Source organism: Microtus pennsylvanicus, chromosome 9 (assembly GCF_037038515.1).
Source record: "Microtus pennsylvanicus isolate mMicPen1 chromosome 9, mMicPen1.hap1, whole genome shotgun sequence".
Classification (NCBI taxonomy): domain Eukaryota; kingdom Metazoa; phylum Chordata; class Mammalia; order Rodentia; family Cricetidae; genus Microtus; species Microtus pennsylvanicus.
In genome coordinates, this window is record NC_134587.1 from 109882322 (window position 1) to 109901062 (window position 18741).

Below are 18741 nucleotides of genomic sequence, written 5' to 3' on the forward strand. Positions count from 1 at the left end.
CCTCTAGGACAGCCAGGGTTACACAGAGAAACCCAGTCTGGAAGCCACCTCCCACACACACCATAAAAAATGAATCTCTGATCCATTCTATAATGCAGCAAAACCTAAAATATACCCGTGACGGGAGCTAGAGAGAGGGCACGTGGGGTGCGCTGCGAGGGGCTGGGGAGTGAGCTGGGTCAGTCACTGTGGGGAGTGAGCTGGGTCAGTCACTGTGGGGAGTGAGCTGGGTCAGTCACTGTGGGGAGTGAGCTGGGTCAGTCACTGTGGGGAGTGAGCTGGGTCAGTCACTGTGGGGAGTGAGCTGGGTCAGTCACTGTGGGGAGTGAGCTGAGTCAGTCACTGTGGGGAGTGAGCTGGGTCAGTCACTGTGGGGAGTGAGCTGGGTCAGTCACTGTGGGGAGTGAGCTGGGTCAGTCACTGTGGGGAGTGAGCTGGGTCAGTCACTGTGGGGAGTGAGCTGGGTCAGTCACTGTGGGGAGTGAGCTGGGTCAGTCACTGTGGGGAGTGAGCTGGGTCAGTCACTGTGGGGAGTGAGCTGGGTCAGTCACTGTGGGGAGTGAGCTGGGTCAGTCACTGTGGGGAGTGAGCTGGGTCAGTCACTGTGGGGAGTGAGCTGGGTCAGTCACTGTGGGGAGTGAGAGGCCATCCTCTGTCCTCAGGATCAATAGAGCACAGCACATGGGCAGGTAGTGGCAGAATGCAGCTGGCTAGGTCCCAGAGATAAAGATGGTCCCCATTTGTCATGGGGTCCTCCTAGGATGTAGACAAAAGAGGCACTTGGTCACTGTTGTGAGGGTGGGGTCAGGGACACAGGGACACTGGTCGGCAAGGGACAGGCCAGATGAAGGCTGTGAGAAGGGACAAGGAAGGCTTCAGGGGGCAGAGGGCCATGGTCAGAAGCTCAGCACCCCAACATCTTTTTAGCAGAAACAAATACAAACCAGTTCTGACTGGAGCAGGGACCATGCCACTGCACCCAGGAAGTGTTAGAGTTGGTGATGGCATCAAGGTTGTCACCTGTCACCTAGACAAGCTCAGATTGAAAACACTGGAAGTCAAAATGAAGACAAGTCAAAAACTTTAATGGGGTGGCTTGGAAGGAAGCCTGAGACGAATGATCCACAACAAACCAACAAATTGTTGGTTAAAATAATTGTGCCAAGGTGGGAAGGTGAGCAGCCAGGCCAAGGGTATCGCCACAGCCAGGGCTTCTGAGGTCATTGGCAGGATACAGGGCCAGTCACTCATGGCACTCAACCAGGGTCCCCAAACTTAATCAGACACAGCAGAATCTCCAGCAGGGGGTGAGGCTGGCTGTGGAGTGGTGACCCTCTGCCAGCTGCTGTGGGCCTGGAAAGGAAGCGTGAGAGTGAGAACAGTGACATCCTAGTCCTTGATCCCCAAGGACACTTACAACTTCTTACCACATGAGTTCCAGAAAGAGCTGGGCACTGAGCCCCTACCCCTCCATGAAATGCCTCAAGGGATGTCAGAACCAAGAGTCTAGCCACAGTGACCTCTGACAGAGCCATGGCTCATGGGTGACCAGAGCCCTTCCTCACAGTGGAGCTCATCTGTCTGAGGACAGCTGGATAGGTGTGCTGAGCTAGGGACACCGTCCTCACACACAGTATCAGAGCCCTTCCTCACAGTGGAGCTCATCTGTCTGAGGACAGCTGGATAGGTGTGCTGAGCTAGGGACACCGTCCTCACACACAGTATCAGAGCCCTTCCTCACAGTGGAGCTCATCTGTCTGAGGACAGCTGGATAGGTGTGCTGAGCTAGGGACACCGTCCTCACACACAGTATCAGAGCCCTTCCTCACAGTGGAGCTCATCTGTCTGAGGACAGCTGGATAGGTGTGCTGAGCTAGGGACACCGTCCTCACACACAGTATCAAGTATAGGTGTGCTGAGCTAGGGACACCGTCCTCACACACAGTATCAAGCAGCCAGGTGTGGCAGGCATGTGCTGAAAGCAGTAGGGAATGGACAGAGACCATGCTGCTAGAGTGACCTCTAAGAGGAGCCAAGTGAACAGGGGGAATGGACAGAGACCATGCTGCTAGAGTGACCTCTAAGAGGAGCCAAGTGAACAGGGGGAAGTGTTGACTTGGGCCTGGCATGATAGTGTATTACTTTAATCTCAGCCTTCAGGAGGAAGAGTCAGGAGGACCTCTGTGAACTTGAGAATATCCTGGTCTACATAGTGAGTTTCAGGAAGTCAGGGTTATGGAGAGACCCTGTCTCAAACAAACAAAGGATCTGCCTGGATCATATTTTAGCTGAAAATTAAAGGAGGATCTGTGGGAGTCCCCTGTGTACTGTGAATAAAGAAACTGTCCTGGCCTGTTGACAGGGCAGAACTTAGATAGGCGGGGAGAACTAAACTGAATGCTGGGAGGAAGGAGGTGGAGTCAAGGAGAAGCCATGGAGCCCCATTGGACACCAACGCCAGAACTTTACCTGGTAAACCACAGCCTCGTGACAATACACAGATTACTAGAAATGGGTTAAATTAACATAAGAGTTAGCCAATAAGAAGCTAGAGCTAATGGGCCAAGCAGTGATTTAATTAATAGTTTTCTGTGTGATTATTTCAGTTCTGGGCAGCGGGAACCAGCAAGCGGCTCTCTCCTCCAAATCGGTGCCAATGTGGCAAACTAAAATCCACTTAAATTCGAGACCAGCCTGGTCTACAAGAGCTAGTTCCAGGACAGGCTCCAAAACCACAGAGAAACCCTGTCTCGAAAAAAACCAAAAAAAAAAAAAAAAAAAAACCTGAGCGAGCTTGAAAAGGAATTCTAGGCACAAAAATACAGAGTTTAACACTGCTTCCTGCTGTTTGCTGGTGGCGTGCCATGGCTCCTTTAAGAGCAGTTTTCGGGGGCTGGAGAGATGGCTCAGTGGTTAAGAGCATTGCCTGCTCTTCCAAAGGTCCTGAGTTCAATTCCCTGCAACCACATGGTGGCTCACAGCCATCTGTAATGAGGTCTGGTGCCCTCTTCTGGCCTTCAGGCATACACACAGAAAGAATATTGTATACATAATAAATAAATATTTTTTTTTTAAAAAGAGCGGTTTTCCTGATTCAATGGAAGCAGAAAAAAAGCCATTTTAAAATGACAGCTTTCTGGGTAGTGCTGCCAGCGTGGACTCTCCCTCTTTCTGGAGGTCCGGCTACCGAACATTTGACTGGGGTCTGTGAACAGACTGCTACAACTTGCTTAATGGCAACACAGACTGGCTGTGGGGCTATGAGCATGGCCCTCAGAGGCAACAAACAGCTCCACAGTGCTGGACTGGGCAGGGCAAGCAGGCGGTGCCATATTTCCCCTAGCAATGCAGCAGCTTAAGTTCATAAGAAGGGCTTAGCATTTTAAGAAGCGCTCCTGGACAGAATTACAGATACACAATAGGACAGATTCAGACATAAAAGACCTCTAAATGGGTCACAGTGTTGGATGAGTGTACATAGGCTTGGGAGAGAGAAATAAAAGAGTACAGAGAATTATAAAAAGAAGTAAATGGTTTTTTTTAAAAATAAAATAGTCTTTAAAGAGACAGAGTACAGACAGTCATAGATTAAAGGAACAAAGATAATAAAAATATTAACTTGTATAGTAATAGAGTAAAAACAAGCCACATAAAGATGGAAAATTCACAGAGTCTGGATTATGTATATTATTGTGTTATCTTTGACTTTTTTGACTGCAGAGAGATATTTGATTCTGGAGACTGCTAAGCTAAGCTAACATATATATTTCAAAGGTATTTTGAATTCAAAATTTGAGTCTAAGGATATGTTGCTTTGGAAAAGAGGGTCGGTCTTCTTTTGTTTCCACAGAGGATGAGAACCTATGCATTGCTTCCAGACTAATATGGTTTGATGGACCAAGACTCCCTGAAAGGTCGCCATGAACACCCTAAAAAAAATCATTTCGCCCAATAAACAGCAGGGAACAGTTTGGAGAAAACTACACCTATATTCCCAAATATTGTTTATAAATGTTTATTTACATTTAAAGAAGGATATGCTATAGAGATTTGCATTGGTATGGATCTTAGTTTATTGATACAAATTTAAGGTCAATTTTGTTATACTGTGTATATGTATTTCTGATTTTGATTAAGGTATTGTGTTTGTACAGCTTATTTAAAAAAGTAATGTATAAGTAAGAAATAAGGTCAATAGCCATCTGTAATAGTCAAGCTTGTGGTCATGTTAGTCAGATTTTCTAGATGTACAGCGATGTATTTCAGATAGATATTCTTCAAACCTTTCAAAGACTACAGAATATGGCATTTAAAATATTTAAGGCCGGGCAGTGGTGGCGCACGCCTTTAATCCCAGCACTCGGGAGGCAGAGGCAGGCGGATCTCTGTGAGTTCGAGACCAGCCTGGTCTACAAGAGCTAGTTCCAGGACAGGCTCCAAAAAACCACAGAGAAACCCTGTCTTGAAAAAAACAAAAAAAGGGGCTGGAGAGATGGCTCAGTGGTTAAGAGCATTGTCTGCTCTTCCAAAGGTCCTGAGTTCAATTCCCAGCAACCACATGGTGGCTCACAACCATCTGTAATGAGATCTGGTCCCCTCTCCTGGCCTTCACACAGAAAGAATACTGTATACATAATAAATAAATAAATATTTAAGAAAAAAGAAAAAAACAAAAAAAAAATAAAATATTTAAGAATTTAGGACTTTTCATGATGGTGAGACACATATGCTCCTGGCAGCACCAGTTACTTTAAGAGGAAGATGGACATCAAAGAGGCTCCTTATGGAGTTTGCTAGCCATTCGGGCAAGAAGCTTCTTTTGCCTGGGCTACTTGATGAACTGGACATGCAGGACCTGCAGAGAAATGACTGCTGAATTTGCCTAAAGATGAGGTGATCCTTTGGGGTTCCTGCTTCATGAATGAGTCTGTGAGACATTCTGCAGGACACAGAAGAAAGCAACTGGTGGACTTTGCCATTGCAAGGCAGAACAGATCTTCAAATTTCCTGCTTCATGGATAGTATGGATACTATTGACCTGTAGGCTGAAGATGGATGCCCCAATGGTACAGAAGAACTTTGGGTGACTGTCCAGGCAGCAAGATGTCTCTGTCAATTCTAGAGTTTTGGAAGCTGCTTACAATGTACTTCCTGTTTGCTTAGGTAATATTATATCCTCTGGAGTCTTTGATGGAGCTGAAGAATTTATAGTTATAGTTACAGTTTTCCTTAGTTATTATAAAAGATAAAGTAGATATGTAATTTTACTATGTTAAAGTTAAAACCTTTTTTATTTAAACAAAAAAGGGGAGGTGATGTGGGAGTCCCCTCTGTGTGCTGTGATTACCATTAATGAATAAAGAAACTGCCTTGGCCTGTTGATAGGGCAGAACTTAGATAGGCAGAGAAAACTAAACTGAATGCTGGGAAGAAGGAGGTAGAGTCAAGGAGAAGCCATGGAGCCCCAATGGACACCGATGCCAGAACTTTACCTGGTAAACCACAGCCTCGTGACAATACACAGATTACTAGAAATGGGTTAAATTAATATAAGAGTTAGCCAATAAGAAGCTAGAGCTAATAGGCCAAGCAGTGATTTAAATAATATAGTTTCTGTGTGATTATTTCAGGTCTAAGCTACCTACCAAGCTGCTGGGAACCAACAAGTGGCCTCCCTCCAACAAGGCTCAGGTGGGATGCTCCACTCAGTGGCATGATTGACAACAGGTGTGCTGGTTCAGGGCAGGGCAGGTTATTGTCTTACTCCAATTCCTCCCTCACCCCTGCCGGCCAGTTCTGTTGAGAAGCACCTTAGCTCCAGGTATGTAAGCAGGCCCAGACTGCTTTGTAGCCTGCAGCTTGTGTTAGGCTGGGACTCATGGTGGTGGCAGGCAGGGCCAGAGTCAGCCAGGCCTACCACTGTCCTGAGCTCCAGGGTTGGTTCTGAGGGGGCTTCTGGGAAGCCCACGGGACTCATGGGGCCATGGCCAGTACCACCATGCCAGGCTTCACTCTGCTTATGTGGTGCCCTCACAAGTCCTTGAGGGGAGGCTTCAGCCAGACCCTCAGGACAGACTGGGAGGTTACAGGACCTAAAAAGGACTCGGGTGACACTCTGAGACAAAGCTCTTGAGGCTCTTGACTGTCTAGACCCCAGTTACCAAACCACAGCCTGGCAGATGCTGCCCTTCCAGGGTGAAACACCCCCCCCCCCCCAGGTCTCCAGTCCCTAGTGACAGGTAGGTCTAAGTCCAGATGTTAAATGACCCCACTTTTCCTTGGGGTCTTCTTTCCGAGAGAGGCATCAGGGTTCTTCTACTTCCTCAAAGCCCCAGAGGGGTCCGCGGGTGGCTGCAGCTGACTCACCGGGGGCTGGAAGTAGACTCCCCCTGGTGGGGGCTGAAGGAAAGCCAGGCTCTGCAGGGTGAGAACCATGTCACCTCCACTGGCCAGGGGAAAGGGGCCACAGGAACCTGTGAGAAGTAGGTGGAGTCAGGCCAGCGTGGTGGGGTGGGGGATGGTGGGGTGGGGGTGGGGTGGGAATCACAGCAGATGGGCCAGCAGTCACAGGGATTTCTGGGTGGCAATTGCTCAGGCCCTCATCACAAAAGAGTCTAGATCTGACTCCCTGGAGCATCTAACTGCCTGCTCATCCCCCAGGCCTGTGTGGGTGGCAGTGGCCCTAGAGGTTAAGAGGACGCTCTTGTAAGAGCGCTTACAGAAAAGAGAGCTTACAGTCGAGGAGGGCCATGGCCTTGTCACCTGGGCTGGGCTGTCCCCCTGGGCCCCGGGCCCTGGTGGCTGTGGATGTTTTCTCAGTGTACATGGTGGCCTCTTCCTGAAACTTCCCTGTGTTCTTTTTGTACCGGATTCTTTTGTTGCCAAACCAGTTAGAGACCTGGGGATAGATAATGGATGCTGTCCTGGGGTGGGCCATGCTTGCTGGGTGTTGGTGGTGGCTGTGGTGGTTGCACACACCTTTAATACCAGCACTTGGGAGGCAGAGACAGGGGGATCTCTGTGAGTTCAAGGCCAGCTTGGTCTACAGAACAAGTTCTAGAACAGCCAGGACTACACAGAGAAACCTTGTCTCAAAAAGCCAAAACCATACCAAAACAACAACAACAAACAAACAAAAAGAAGTTGGGGGCTGGTGAGAAGGCTTACTAGGTAAAGGTGCTTGCTGCCTTAGTTCAACTGAACCTTAGTTCAATTCCTAGGACCCACATGGAGAGAGAAACAACTGCAAAAGTTGTCATCCTGCAGTGATAGGCACAAGAATTACCGCATGGGGTACACATACACACACAGTTAAAGAAATAAATACATAAATATAAAAATAATAACTATCACTACAATAAAAGACACTCAGCTTGATGGCTCACACCTGTAATCCTAGAGTGGGGAGGCTGAAGCAGGAGGATTACTGTGAATTCGAGGCCATACTGGGCAGCATAATGAGTTCCAGGTCAGGCTGAGCTAGAGTGAGATCTGGTTCAAAACCAAAATCTAACCTAACTTAACAAAACAGGAAAGAGGCCCCGAATAACTGCAGTCTCCAGAACAGCACAGCCCCTGTTCTGAAAGGAGGGCGGCCGTCTTACTGCAGTCTCCAGAACAGCACAGCTCCTGTTCTGAAAGGAGGGCGACCGTCTTACTGCAGTCTCCAGAACAGCACAGCTCCTGTTCTGAAAGGAGGGCGGCCGTCTTACTGCAGTCTCCAGAACAGCACAGCTCCTGTTCTGAAAGGAGGGCGACCGTCTTACTGCAGTCTCCAGAACAGCACAGCTCCTGTTCTGAAAGGAGGGCGGCCGTCTTACTGCAGTCTCCAGAACAGCACAGCTCCTGTTCTGAAAGGAGGGCGACCGTCTTACTGCAGTCTCCAGAACAGCACAGCTCCTGTTCTGAAAGGAGGGCGGCCGTCTTACTCACAGGCCTGGACGGTGCTGCGGCTACATCTCATGCTTACTGCTTTTTCTTTGTAAGATTATTTCATATTTTATGAACATGCGTGCTTTGCCTGAGTGTGTGTATATGTATATGTATACCATGTGCATGTCTGGTGCCCTAGAGGAGGGAAGAGGGCATTGGTTATCCTGGGACTGGACTCAGATGGTGTGAACTGCATGGTGCTGAGATCTTCTTAGTGCTCTTGAAACTGACCAGCTCTCCAACTCACTTCAAAACTACTTTCTCCTCCTCCCCCTATCTCCTTCTTCCTTCTTTCCTTCATTCCTCTTCTTCCTCCTCTTCTTTTTCTAGACAGGGTCTCTCTGTGTAGCCTTGGTTGTCCTGGAACTCACTCTGTAGACCAGGCTGACCTCGAAATCACAGAGATCCACCTGCTTCTGCCTCCCGAGTGCTGGGACCAAAGGGCTGTACCAACAGTCCCAGCCCCAAATTTCCTTTTGGAGACAAGGCTCTGTGTCGCTCAGCTCCACTGGGTCCCTGGGTGCAGTGACCTTCCTGCACAGCTGGGACACAGGCTATTTCCTGTACGCAGCTTAGACAGGAGTGGAGTCTCAGTCTGGATGAGTCAGGGGTTTCAGACACTGCTAAGTGGGAACGAAAGGCTTCCAAAGGGAGACCCCACCTCCCTGGAGGAGCAGCTGTGGAATCAGTTCTAGGGGTTCCATTTGAAGACTCACCCCTACCCTCAGCTCAGCTCCTTTGTCCATCTCCCCTTGGGTTTCCTTAGCTTGAGGTGATCCTGTCTTGAAGACATCCCTGACATCAATAGAAAACGCTTCCTGGCCTAAAAGTCTCTCCTCCCTCCTGACTTCTCCTGAGGCACACCACACCACATAACCAACTCACCTGCACCCCAAATTCAGAACCTCACTTCAACTAATGGCAGGCCACTTTAGTGGGTCCTAATATCTCATGGGTTTGACAAAGTGGGGTGGAGCTTCTAGCATCCAACTGTTGTTTTGGGCACTCCGAAAGGAGAGCCCCTGAAACGTGATAAGGCCTTTAAAACCTGTTGACTCTGCTCCCTGGAGGACACAGGGAGCACAGGGGTGAGGGAGTAGGGTTGGGGTGAATATGCCTGCTTCTCACACTGTCTGTGGTGGTTTGAATATGAATGGTCCACATACACTCTGTGTTTGAGTGCTTGGCCCACAGGGAGTGACATTATTAGGTCACTTGGAGGAAGTATGTCATTGTGGGTGGTTTTGAGGTCTCAGATGCTCAAGCATCTGTGTGACATTCACGTCTGCTCCCTCCTTCTCCAGCACCATGTCTGCATGCTGTCACCCTTCCCACCATGATAACTGAAATGGACACACCCTCTAAACTGTAAGCAGCCCCAGGAAAAAGTTCTCCCTTAGAGAAGTTGCAGCAGCCGTGGTGCCTCTTCACAGCAGTGAGTGGTGCTGGTCTACTACAATGTCCCTGCTGCCCAAGCAGTAAGCCAGGCTTACACGTCAAGCAGAGGCTCTGGTCTTGCTCTGAGGACACTACAGCAGCCCCATTAAAAACAGTTGTGCCTGGATCCTCTGCATGACCCTGGGCCTCTCATACACTAGGTAACTTCCCCAAGGAGTGCTCCCACACATTAGGTAACTTCCCCAAGGAGTGCTCCCACACATTAGGTAACTTTTCTGAGTCCTCTCATACATTAGGTAACTTCTCTGAGTCCTCTCATACATTAGGTAACTTCTCTGAGTCCTCTCATACATTAGGTAACTTCTCTGAGTCCTCTCATACATTAGGTAACTTCTCTGAGTCCTCTCATACATTAGGTAACTTCTCTGAGTCCTCTCATACATTAGGTAACTTCTCTGAGTCCTCTCATACATTAGGTAACTTCTCTGAGTCCTCTCATACATTAGGTAACTTCTCTGAGTCCTCTCATACATTAGGTAACTTCCCCAAGGAGTGCTCCCACACATTAGGTAACTTCCCCAAGGAGTGCTCCCACACATTAGGTAACTTCTCTGAGTCCTCTCATACATTAGGTAACTTCTCTGAGTCCTCTCATACATTAGGTAACTTCTCTGAGTCCTCTCATACATTAGGTAACTTCTCTGAGTCCTCTCATACATTAGGTAACTTCCCCAAGGAGTGCTCCCACACATTAGGTAACTTCTCTGAGTCCTCCCACACATTAGGTAACTTCTCTGAGTCCTCCCACACATTAGGTAACTTCTCTGAGTCCTCTCATACATTAGGTAACTCCCCAAGGAGTGCTCCCACACATTAGGTAACTTCCTCAGGAGTCCTCCCCCCATATTAAATAATGTCCCCAGGAGTCCTCCCTCGACTTAGGTAATGTCATCTAAAGTCTTCCTCATAAGACTTATCTTCTTCCAGGGGCAGGAAGGCTCACCTGGGACACCGTGATACCGCCCTTCCTGGCCAGTTCTTCTTTGGTCTCTTCGCTGGGGTAAGGGTTGCTCAAATGGGAGTAGAAATATTCATTCAGCACTTCAGTGGCCTGCTTGCTGAAGTTCCGCCGCTTCCGCCTGCAGATAGAGAGCCTCCTTCTGTGGTGTTCGCCATGGCCCTCACATCCATATCTCCTGGCAGTCTATGTGTGTGTGCACGTGTGCGTGTGTGTGCGTGTGAAGGCCGAGGTTGATGTCCTGTGTGTGTGTGCACGTGCGCGTGTGTGTGCGTGTGAAGGCCGAGGTTGATGTCCTGTGTGTGTGTGCACGTGTGCGTGTGTGTGCGTGTGAAGGCCGAGGTTGATGTCCTGTGTGTGTGTGCACGTGCGCGTGTGTGTGCGTGTGAAGGCCGAGGTTGATGTCCTGTGTGTGTGTGCACGTGCGCGTGTGTGTGCGTGTGAAGGCCGAGGTTGATGTCCTGTGTGTGTGTGCACGTGTGTGTGCGTGTGAAGGCCGAGGTTGATGTCCTGTGTGTGTGTGCACGTGCGCGTGTGTGTGCGTGTGAAGGCCGAGGTTGATGTCCTGTGTGTGTGTGCGCGTGTGTGTGCGTGTGAAGGCCGAGGTTGATGTCCTGTGTGTGTGTGCACGTGCGCGTGTGTGTGCGTGTGAAGGCCGAGGTTGATGTCCTGTGTGTGTGTGCACGTGCGCGTGTGTGTGCGTGTGAAGGCCGAGGTTGATGTCCTGTGTGTGTGTGCGCGTGTGTGTGCGTGTGAAGGCCGAGGTTGATGTCCTGTGTGTGTGTACACGTGCGCGTGTGTGTGCGTGTGAAGGCCAAGGTTGATGTCCTGTGTGTGTGTGCACGTGCGCGTGTGTGTGCGTGTGAAGGCCAAGGTTGATGTCCTGTGTGTGTGTGCACGTGCGCGTGTGTGTGCGTGTGAAGGCCGAGGTTGATGTCCTGTGGTCCTCTGTCACTCTCCACTAGTCTCTCACTGAACCTGGAACTCACTGATCTGGCTGGACTGGCGGATCAGCAAGCCCCGGGGATTCACCATCTCCACATTTTCAGTGCCTAGCTGCAGCAGCTTTATTAGTATATGTGTGTGTGCCTGTGTATGTGTGTCTGTCTGTGTGTCTGTGTATGTGTGCCTGTGTATGTGTGTCTGTGTATGTGTGTCTGTGTGTCTGTCTGTGTGTCTGTGTATGTGTGCCTGTGTCTGTGTGTCTGTGTCTGTGTGTCTGTCTGTGTGTCTGTGTATGTGTGTGTCTGTGCAGATAGGGAGAGGTCAGGAGACAACTTTTTGGCAATTGGTTCCCCCTGTCCATCATGGCTTCTGGTGTGGAGAACCAGACCAATCCAAGACTTTCTCAGAGACCCTGATGAAAGAACAAAGGGAACAATAAATAGTTCCATGTCCTTGTCCAGGAGTGGACTTGGAAATGCCAGTCTGATGCTGGAGTCAAGGTGGCAGCTTCTGGGGACACAATATTTCCTCTTGGGCTTTGGTTAATTAAGCATCTGTCTGAGGTGTCCCATGTTCCCTTTGCCAAAACTGTCTGATTTAGCTCTCTGCTAAACCTGGCCATTTCCCCCCTGTAAACAGTATACAGGATGCTACACTTCTTAAGAAACCAGTTTAGCCTAAGTATCACTTATGCAAGGCCTCCTGGTCCCAGCCATTGCTTACTGCTCCTCTGCCAATCTCACACTTGACACATTCAGGATCCTTAGACAGGTTCTGGTCATTCTGGGAATCTAATTCAGGTCTTGAGACTCTTGCAACAAGTTCTTTTACCCATGGAGTCATCTTGCTGGCCCACACCTGCTTTTTATGTGGGTGTTAGGTCACAAAACTAGGTCTTTCTGTGTTTATGTGGGTGTTAGGTCACAAAACTAGGTCTTTCTGTCTGCATGGCCAACACTTTACTGGCTGAGCCACCTCTCGTTCCTGATCTTCTGCAGTTTTGAGAACAGCCATACAGGGCTCGAGAGACGCCGCAGTGGGTAATGAACAAGTATGGGCCCCTGAGTCTGAGCCATATTTGTCAGCGGCTGCAGTGCTCCTGTGGCAAGATGAGCAGAACACACAACACTCCAGCCTGTCCAGCCTGGCATACACACAACACTCCAGCCTGTCCAGCCTGGCATACACAGAACACTCCAGCCTGTCCAGCCTGGCATACACAGAACACTCCAGCCTGTCCAGCCTGGCATACACAGAACACTCCAGCCTGTCCAGCCTGGCATACACACAACACTCCAGCCTGTCCAGCCTGGCATACACAGAACACTCCAGCCTGTCCAGCCTGGCATACACACAACACTCCAGCCTGTCCAGCCTGGCATACACACAACACTCCAGCCTGTCCAGCCTGGCATACACAGAACACTCCAGCCTGTCCAGCCTGGCATACACAGAACACTCCAGCCTGTCCAGCCTGGCATACACACAACACTCCAGCCTGTCCAGCCTGGCATACACAGAACACTCCAGCCTGTCCAGCCTGGCATACACAGAACACTCCAGCCTGTCCAGCCTGGCATACACACAACACTCCAGCCTGTCCAGCCTGGCATACACACAACACTCCAGCCTGTCCAGCCTGGCATACACAGAACACTCCAGCCTGTCCAGCCTGGCATACACACAACACTCCAGCCTGTCCAGCCTGGCATACACAGAACACTCCAGCCTGTCCAGCCTGGCATACACAGAACACTCCAGCCTGTCCAGCCTGGCATACACAGAACACTCCAGCCTGTCCAGCCTGGCATACACAGAACACTCCAGCCTGTCCAGCCTGGCATACACAGTGGACAGCATCAGACATCATGAGAGGTGAAGACCAATACCCGAGGTTGTCTTCTGATGCCCACGTTGGGCCATTCACACACAGGTTAAAACAAACCAGCAGTTAGTACTTTGGGTCTTCTCCCAGGGAAGGTGTGTGAGGCCTGGCTGACCTCTGCATGGATTTAAATCCAAGACAGGGCTGGGGTGGGGCTCAGTGGTAGGGAGAACAAAGTCCCCAGTTCAATCTTAAAACTACAAGGCAGACACCAGAGGTAGCACTGATCCTGCTTAAAAGTCCTAAGAACCAACCCTTGGGAAACCCGGTGGCATGTAGCCCTGACCTGGCATCCAGGAGCCGTGAGCGCAGGGTCATGACAGCCTCGCAGGTGCTCTGCTTGAGCTGCCTCTGGATGGCGCTGAACTTGCTGTGGATGACGCCCACCATGCGCTCCATCTCCTTGGAGGACACAGGCCTCACCCTGCTCTGTTCCCGAAGAAGGTTGGTGACATGTGTGGTGAACTCACGACAGGCCTGGGATGGAGAAGGAGCCAGCCTGTGACTAAGCAGGCCTGGGATGGAGAAGGGGGCCAGCCTGTGACTAAGCAGGCCTGGGATGGAGAAGGGGGGCCAGCCTGTGACTAAGCAGGCCTGGGATGGAGAAGGGGGGCCAGCCTGTGACTAAGCAGCCGGGTGCAGTAAGCTCCACAGCTGACCACATCTGCCACCCCCACAGCCCACACACAGGTCAGTTTCTGAAGAGTGAGGGAAAGGGCTTTCAGCCGTCTCTGCAGTGACAGACTACAGTGGGCTGTCCCTGCTCTGCCACAGAGGAGGGGGTTAGTGTCCACATCCGACTGTGGCCAGTGCACATTCATATGAGAAACTCTTGCGTGCAGAAAGATCACCTGTTCATACTTCTCTAGCTCAGAGTGGTAAATCTGTCGGATCTGGGACAGCTTGGCCCTGTAGTCTGAGTGCTCAATGCTATTGTCATTTGGACAGCCACCTGGTGTTGCTGTGGTGCCTGCTGCTGCTCCTCGTCCTCTCTTCTCTGGCCTGGACACACCCTCAGCCAGCAGCATATTATCCAGCCTCAGGAGCTGAGCGTCGGGAGGATCCTCTTCCTCATGCCGGATGCTCATGGCTAGATGAAGAAGACAGGCAGATGTGTTCTCTGCAGAGAAAAGTAGCCAGGACCAAGTGGCACTGGAACCATGGCTGGGCATCACTTGAAAACATTTGAATTATGTATACATGTGCGCCTGCGTGTGTGCAGATCTCCTAGGAGTCCAGGCTGGGGTGTCAGATCCCCATACCCTGCGTCACAGGCAGCTGTAAGCTGCCCAGTCAGTGCAGGTGCTGTGAACTCAACTCAGTCTCTGCAAGAGCAGGAAACACTCTAAACCTCCAAACCATCTCTAGCCCCTTTATTACCACACTGGATCAGAGACACCTAGGAACCTACTGGAACACTGACCCAAATGTCGTCTTCAGGAGCACAGTCCTGGTCATGCAGAGGACGCCAGGACAGTGCAGCACATGTGGCCGGAACCTGACAGCCACGTGAGAACACAGCCAGGGCTGGGTAGGAACGCTGAAGTGCTGGGAGGGGCATTCTGGTGCTGGTGTCAAGACAAGGTAGGTGCAGGGCTGGTGAGAGGGCTCAGTGGGTAAAGGAGCTTGCTGCCAAGCATGTTGACTTGAAATCAATCTACATGGTAGAAGGAGAATCAAATCCTGCGGCTCTGAGCTACATGTGCCTCTCCTTGCCCTCCTCCAAAGTAAATAGTGTGAGAAAGTATTAGATAAATGGCCTACCACTGGGATTGCACAGTACTGCACTGATGGGCTCTGCTATGTGTCTATGTCCTACATGTGTGCACACTTGGGCGTGGTCTCTTATAGTGTAAAAGCAGAGGTAAACGTACATCTGCTCTCTTGCTTCGGGCTCCTGCTTCCGGCTGCTAGACTCTGTTCCTGTTCACGCAGAGGACTATTGTCTAGGACAGCAATCTGTAAGTTTTCCCCTTAAATAAATAACCCTTTTATTATTCATAATTCTGAAGTGGTATGGGATTGTTTTGTGAGTTATGTCATCTCTAATGTGTCTGTACATGCATATGTCCCTGTGTGTATATGCATGCTTGCATCTGTGTCAGTGTGCACTAGTGTATGCGACCATGTGTCCATGTATGTGTGGAGGGCAGCACACCTATAAAGCAGAAAAGGAAAGGCTTCATCAGGTGCTAGTGACCAGGCTTGTGTCTGTATTTCCTACACCACACACCTCTGTTACAGACATACATCCAGGCAAATACTAATACACATAAAATGAAAAATAAGTCAGGTGATGGTGTGTAGTAATATGGGTGGCGGCAGGGCTGCGTCCCCAACCCCCAGACGCCTGCCCGGCTAGCTTATGCCCCGAAATAATTACACGGACACTGTATTCTTTTAAACACTGCTTGGCCCATGAGCTATAGTCCTTACTGGCTAATTCTGATATCCCGATCAACCCATTTCTAATAAACTGTAGCACCGGTCTTACCGGGAAGATTCTAGCCTAAGTCCATCCTGGGTCAGAGCTGGGGCATGGCGTCTCTCTGAGGTGTCTGCTCCTGAGAGGAGAGCTGTCGAGTCTGACCTCACTTCCTCTTCCTCCCAGCGTTTTGTTCTGTCTACTCCACCCACCTAAGGGTGGGCCTATCCAATGGGCCTAACAGTTTCTTTATTGCTTAGCCAATGAAATCAACAGATTGATATATGACACTCCCACATCACTTCCCCTTTTTCTGTTTAAACAAAAAAAGGAAGGCTTTAACCTTAACATAGCAAAATTACATATAACAAAACAGTTATCAAGTAAAAGTTACAATAATCTTTATCATAACTAAGGAAAACTATAACTATAACTAACTATTCTTAACTCCATCAAAGACTCCAGAAAGATACAATACTACCTAAGCAAACAAGAAAAAAGCAACTTTTAAAACTCTAGAAATGACAGACACATCTCACTGCCTGGACAGTCACCCAAAGTTCCTCTGTACCGTTGGGGCATCTATCTTCAGCCTTTAGGCCCATGGTATCCAGCAGACATTTCCATAAAGCAGGAAAATTCAAAGTCAGTTCAGTCACTATCTGTTGTGTCCTGCAGAATGTCTCGCAGACTCTTTCATGAATCAGGAACCCCGAAAAATCATCTCACCTTAGGCAAGTTCAGTAGTCCTCTCTCTGCGGGTTCTCTGTGTCCAGTTTATGCAACAGTCCAGGCAAGAGCAGTTTCTTGCCCAAATGGCTATCAAACTCCATAAGGAGCCTCTTCGATGCCCATCTTCCTCTCGAAGTAGATTGGTGCTGCCAGGAGCAGAGTGTCTCATTGTCATGAAAAGTCCTCAGTTATTAAAACATTAAATGTCCTATTCTATAATCTTTGAAAGACATGAAGAATGTCTATCTAAAATATATCTCTATATATCTAGAAAATCTAACTAACATGACTACAAGCTTTACTGTTATCGATGATTATCCATTAACAACCTATATTTCTTAATTATACAGTACATATTTAAAGGAACTAGACAATTACAATACCTTAATCGAGAGCAGAAATACATATACATATAGCAAAATTGACCTTAAAATCCACATCAATGCAAATTACTCATACCTATATCATTTCCCCCTTTAAATGTAAAAGAACATTTATAAACCATATTTGGGAACGTGGGCGCAGTTTTTTCTCTCCAAACTGCTTCCTGCTGAATGGGGGCGTCATTAATTAGGTCTTTCATGGTATAACCTGTGTGCTAGTTTCATCTCAGTTGTCAGTTGAGCAAAGCAATTTTCTGAAGATGTTCACAGCAACCCTTCAGGAGGACGTGGTCCATCATACCAAATCGGAATAGAAGAAATCCATAGAGTCTCATCCTCTGTGAAAACAAAATAAGAAACTCCTTTCCAAAGCATCATATCCTTAGACCCAAATTCTGAAATCGTAATACCCTTATATCCATTCTGGTTTAGCTTGGCAGCCCATGTAATGAAATATCTCTCTGTACTTAGCTCCTTCACAGTCAAAAATTTTAAAGAAAACACAATGTACATAATCCAGACTCTCTGTGAATTTTTCATTTTTACGCGGCTTATTTTTACTCTATCACTTTACTTTATTCTGTCTCTTTAAAGACTTTACTTTTACTTTTTTCTTTTTAAACCATTAACTTTATTCTCTATATTCTTTTTCTTCTCTCTCCCAAGCCTACGTACATTCATCCAACAGTGTGACTCATTTAGTGGTCTGAATCTGTCCTATTGTGAATCTGCAATTTTTTACTATCCAGGAGCACTTTTGATTTGCGCCTTTAAATCACTAGGCACTTAAGAATCTAAGCTGTGACATTCCTACATTAACTTTTTGCTTTTTGAGCATAAATCTTTGACCTGTAGACCAGGCTGTCTTTGAACTCTCAGAGATCCGCCCGTCTCTGCCTCCCAGGCATTGGGATTAAAGGTGTTTGCTACTACACCTTGAACTCACAGAGATCTGTTCTCTCTGCCTTCTAGGCACTGGGATTAAAGGCGTGTGCTACCACACCTTGAACTCACAGAGGTCTATCTCCCTCTGCCTCCCAAGTGTAGGGATTAAAGGTGTGTACTACGACACACAACAACTCTCTTCCTTTTTTTTTTAAGAACTTCAACTTTTAGCTTGCATATATTTTTAACACACTTTAAACCATTCAGAAATTTTCTCTGTCTTTGAATCTCTCTTTACTGTATATCTCTCTTTTTCTGACCACATGAGTCTTTAATTTGCCAAGCAATCTCAGTAGGACTAAAGGCGTGGCTTTGACGGCTGGATCCAGCCCATTCCTTAGCTTTCCAGCCTCATGGCGGATGTACAGGCTGCAGCCACGTTTGTAGCCACACCTCTATGGCGTTTCAAGGTCCCTGCCAGCCAGCGAGCTACAACAGACAACACTCAAGTCCTCTCTCAGTGGCTGGCCCTCCTGCCTCAAACAGAGTTTGCCCTGGCAGGACAGCCCAGAAGCCGGCATTTTTAAACGGCACAGCTTTTTTCCTGCTACGGCTGAAAACCGAAAAGCATGCATTCAGCTTTTCGTCACCACCATTTAAGTGTTTCGTGGCAGGACCTCTTAATGAGCTGCAGGGATTTGCAGCTGAAGCTGAGTCAGGAAAATTTCAAAATGGAGGACGTACCATTTTGTGCTAGCTCTGGGGCTACCAGGTAGGAGCGGCACTCAGCACTTTAATTCTGAGACTGAGCGTGCAGCACAGAAATTCTTTTCATCCAAGTAACATCCAAATCTGACACGCAGAGCACTGCGCAGTCTGAAAACACGTCTCTGTATGGCGGCAGGAATCCGCCATGCTCTTCCGCCTGCCTAAGCCTGATTCGGCCGTCTGCCCAGGTGCAGGCAGGGAGCGCTGAGAGCCATCAGCACGGTCTCAGAGCACTCTCCTTCCGATCCCAAGTGGGAACACAACATAAAGCCAGAGTTTGCACTGGCAGCACAGCCCCAAGGAGCTGTGCTTTAAAATGACACAGCGTTTTTTCTGCTGCTGTTGCCGAATCAGGAAATCTCTCTACAGC

At 48.7% G+C, this 18741-nt stretch overlaps 1 protein-coding gene across 1 annotated transcript in view; it reads right to left on the bottom strand.

Moving 5' to 3' along the window:
- Positions 1-1073: 1073 nt before the first annotated feature.
- Positions 1074-18741, bottom strand: part of Pbx4 (PBX homeobox 4) — a 56084-nt gene continuing 38416 nt past the window's right edge. The window contains exons 3-8 of the mRNA XM_075987320.1: positions 14030-14268; positions 13465-13655; positions 10334-10469; positions 6763-6898; positions 6367-6473; positions 1074-1353 (exon numbers count right to left, since the gene is read on the bottom strand). Of these exons, the coding sequence (XP_075843435.1) occupies positions 1276-1353; positions 6367-6473; positions 6763-6898; positions 10334-10469; positions 13465-13655; positions 14030-14268 (887 nt within the window). The 3' untranslated portion in view covers positions 1074-1275. The remainder of the gene's footprint in view (positions 1354-6366; positions 6474-6762; positions 6899-10333; positions 10470-13464; positions 13656-14029; positions 14269-18741) is intronic.